Source organism: Chelonoidis abingdonii, chromosome 26 (assembly GCF_003597395.2).
Source record: "Chelonoidis abingdonii isolate Lonesome George chromosome 26, CheloAbing_2.0, whole genome shotgun sequence".
Classification (NCBI taxonomy): Eukaryota; Metazoa; Chordata; order Testudines; family Testudinidae; genus Chelonoidis; species Chelonoidis abingdonii.
Window position 1 is genome coordinate 4,847,984 of NC_133794.1, and position 3,522 is coordinate 4,851,505.

At 51.1% G+C, this 3,522-nt stretch overlaps 2 protein-coding genes across 4 annotated transcripts in view; one reads left to right on the forward strand and one right to left on the reverse strand.

The window, feature by feature from the left end:
• PODNL1 (podocan like 1) overlaps positions 1-2,595 on the reverse strand; it is a 17,525-nt gene extending 14,930 nt beyond the window's left edge. The window contains exon 1 of one of the 2 annotated variants that reach the window (XM_032780354.2): positions 1,865-2,595. The gene's annotated coding sequence lies outside the window, so the exon portion shown is untranslated. Of the gene's footprint in view, positions 1-1,860 lie in introns of both variants that reach the window. The other variant, XM_032780355.2, reaches the window with a different exon arrangement.
• Positions 2,596-3,350: 755 nt separating this feature from the next.
• Positions 3,351-3,522, forward strand: part of DCAF15 (DDB1 and CUL4 associated factor 15) — a 17,376-nt gene continuing 17,204 nt past the window's right edge. Inside the window, exon 1 of one of the 2 annotated variants that reach the window (XM_032780365.2) lies at positions 3,351-3,514. In XM_032780365.2, the coding sequence (XP_032636256.1) occupies positions 3,380-3,514 (135 nt within the window). In that variant the 5' untranslated portion in view covers positions 3,351-3,379. The remainder of the gene's footprint in view (positions 3,515-3,522) is intronic. The other variant, XM_032780364.2, reaches the window with a different exon arrangement.

Here is a 3,522-nt window from a genome sequence, read left to right on the forward strand (position 1 = left end):
GTCTAGACAGTATTTGGTCCTGCCATGAGGGCAGGGGACTGGACTCGATGACCTCTCGAGGTCCCTTCCAGTCCTAGAGTCTATGAATCTATGAAACATCTAGGGTGACCAGACAGCAAATGTGAAAAATCGGGATGGGGTGGGGGGTAATAGGAGCCTATATAAGAAAAAGACCCAGAAATCGGGACTGTCCCTATAAAATTGGGACATCTGGTCACCCTACTAATATCTCATCTCCTGCTGCACAGGTTTTGTTAAAAGGTTAAGTGACTTTACTGGCAAAAGTTCTGCGGCTAACAAAATTATTGTGGCAGCGCACACTCCTGCATGGGTGCTGCACCTTAAGGCCACACACGGCGTCAGGGTGGATGGGCAAAAAGGTGTTGAATTGGGTAGGCATCCCAGCACCCTGTGTGTCCTACCTGCAAGCATGCTGCCTTGTGGGGCATTTTTAGGCTGCGTGGTGGGATATCCGTACATCTCTCAGGGAATTGTGGGAATTTGGGGTCAAAGGCCCACAACTCCCTCTGTCCCATCCCATAATCTACTGCCCTTGTGCATCATCTTTGAACACGCTGTTGCAAATCCAGATGGACTTTTGAAAATGGAATTTAGCTTCCTTAGTCACTTAGGCACTATAAAAATTTGACCCCTAAACCAAAACGCTGTTTAGTCCCATATCCCTGACACCTGCTGCCCTGCATCAGACCAGGAGCACTGGTCCACCAGCCTCCTTTCACCACTGGGACTTTACAGATGTCACTCTGCTGCATATAATGAATGAGGAGAGATCTCAGAGTCTCTGCTCCAAAATCACCATTGCCAACTTGAACTATAGGTGACTCTCCATTAGCCAGAAACAATATAGAACCTATGACCCACAACAGAGCAGTTTTACATTGATAGCCCATGGCCACTTCTGTGTAGGAATACAGGTGTTTAAAAAACAACACCCTTCCTGAGCCCTGCAGCAATCAGATGATGCCTTGTAGCATGACAGTGGATTAACACTTACCTTGCCTTACATTACTAACAATGCTATAATGGTAACAAGATTCCCAAGCCACTGTTTTAAAAGTATTTCTGGTATTTGACTGGCTGACCTTTGGAAGCTATGTTAAAGCCTATTTATAGGTCCAGGCTCCAGCCTGGCTTGGCTGGCTCAAGGCCGGGATAGAACTGTAAACATATTTTTCTGGCTTTTCTTTTCCAATTCCCACATTCTGACCATTTGCCAGTGTATTAAGAGTCCTGCCAGCTTCTGAGTCAGACAGGGAATGGAGCCATGACTCTGCCTCTGTCTTGCAGCCTGTGATCAGGCCCCAACTATTTCAACATGAGAAGCTTCTGCGCTGGCCGGGGATCTCAGGAACGGGGTATTTCCCCACTTGCTGATCCTCTGCTCTCCTGGCAGGTGAGTTTCAACGCCAAGGCTGAGCCGAGATCTGAAATGCCTCCTTGTGCCAAATGAGATGAATTTGGTCCTAAGGATTTATAGTGATAAAGATGTCTTGTGGCAAAAGGCCAGAACTTGGAGTCAGGACTCCTGGGTTCTATTCCTGGCTCTGGGAGGAAAGTGTGCTGCAGTGGTTAGATCAGGGGTTTGGAAGCCAAGACATCTTGGGTAGAAGGCAAGATTGAGTGTCAGGACTCTTGGGTGCTACTTCTGGCTATGGGAGAAGCCTAATGGTGAGAGCATAGGGAGTTTGTCTCTATCGCAGGCACTGGAAGGCAGTGTTGCCTAGTGGTTAGTCCAAAGCGCTGTGCTACATCCCAGGCTCTGTGACCTTGGCCAATTCACTTTCCTTCTCTGTCTCACGGTTTCCCCTCCATGAGATAAAAGGGATTAATCATACCGACCTACCTCCCAGGAGTGTTGTGAAGCTCAATCCATTAATGTTGGCAAATTGCTTGAACGAGTTGGATGGAAGACGCAGGAGATGGTCAGAATATTATTAAAATCCCAACATTGATTAGAAGGGGGAAGTTCTCAGCTCATTTTCTGACTGATTCCTTCAATGTGCTTCATAAATAAGTCACTGATCATTTACTTAAGTCATGCATAAATGATGATGGTAGATGCTGCATATCTCAAGCCTTCTAGGATTCTACAAGGGATGGGTGACCCATCGTTTATATCAGTGGCTTCAGACCTCATTTTCATGCCACATGCAGATGATTTCACATGATGTTCAGTTGAGACAAGATGACACTGGGCTGAAGCAATGACATTTTTAGGCAGTTAGATGATTTCCTCATGGTCTTTTTGGTGGTGCTCATCACCAGAGTGAGTGCATCACAGAGATGAAGGAATTTATCTTCAGAACTCTCCTGGGACATAAATCAAGTCTGGATGTCTTGCTAGAGGAGACACTCAAACTCAAGACAGAAGTTCTGGGCCTGATTCAGGAATCACCAGGTAAGATTCTCTGGTCTGTTTTATGCCAGAAGACGGATCAGCGGATCAAAATGGTCTCTTTTGGCCTCAACATCCACGAATCTCCCTCATTATAGATCAGAGAATGTTTTTGCACAGCCTGATGATGTTTCAGTGCAGGGCAATGACACAATTTGGTTGGGATGTACTGACGGTTTAAAGCATCACCCCACTGGACACAGTGTCGTTTGGCTGGCACTGAGCTGCACCACTGTTGGGCATTTAGCTGTTCCTACCACTGGGCTCCACCACCATCTATCACAGCATGCTTTGGTTGTCAACCCAACTGAGCAAGGTGGTACCATTTCGCTGCCCCCCTATTGTGGACCATGCCCCTGGGTTACTGCCTCATTGAGCGCCACACTGCTGGCTGTTGCCCCACTGGGTGCCATGCTGTTGGCTGTGGCCCCAACAGGCGCCATGTTGGCCGTTGCCCCACTGGGTGCCGCGCTGTTGGCTGTGGCCCCACTGGGCGCTACAACGTCTCTCGTGTCAGGACTGGGCTGTCACCACCGCGGGATGCCTGGGCCTCATGCACCTTGAGGACACAGAGACCCTGTTGCCATGACGACGGCCCAGCACCCGGTACTTCTCAGGCACCGCTTAGACGCCCCGTTCTGGAGACCCCCTGGGCCCAAGGGCCCTAGCTGAGAGCTCTTCTCCATAGCAACCAAACGAGATAGAAACTGACAGGAGTTACTACCAACCGGACAACGCGGACTGACGGGGCGGGACGCGGAGGCGAATTCTGATTGGTGCGAGTGCCCTGAAGGGGCGGGACGACTATGCTTGATAGTCCATCTGACGAATGAGAATGGCGGAGAGATCTTAAATCCCGGCGGGCGCCGACGCTGGCCAATGGAAAAGCGGCGTGGGCGGGCCCGGGCGCAGGAGGCGGTGGCGGGCTGAGCCGCTCCGGAAGCTGAGGGGGCCGGGGGGAAAATGGCGCCCAGCTCGAAATCGGAGCGGGGCGGCTCGGGGGGGAAGCGGGGCCCGGCTGGAGCGGGCGGTGGATCCTCCTCCGCGGGGGTCCGGGGCCGCCGGGAGCACGTGGTGCGGCAGCTCGACCGGGTCAAGGTGGGGGG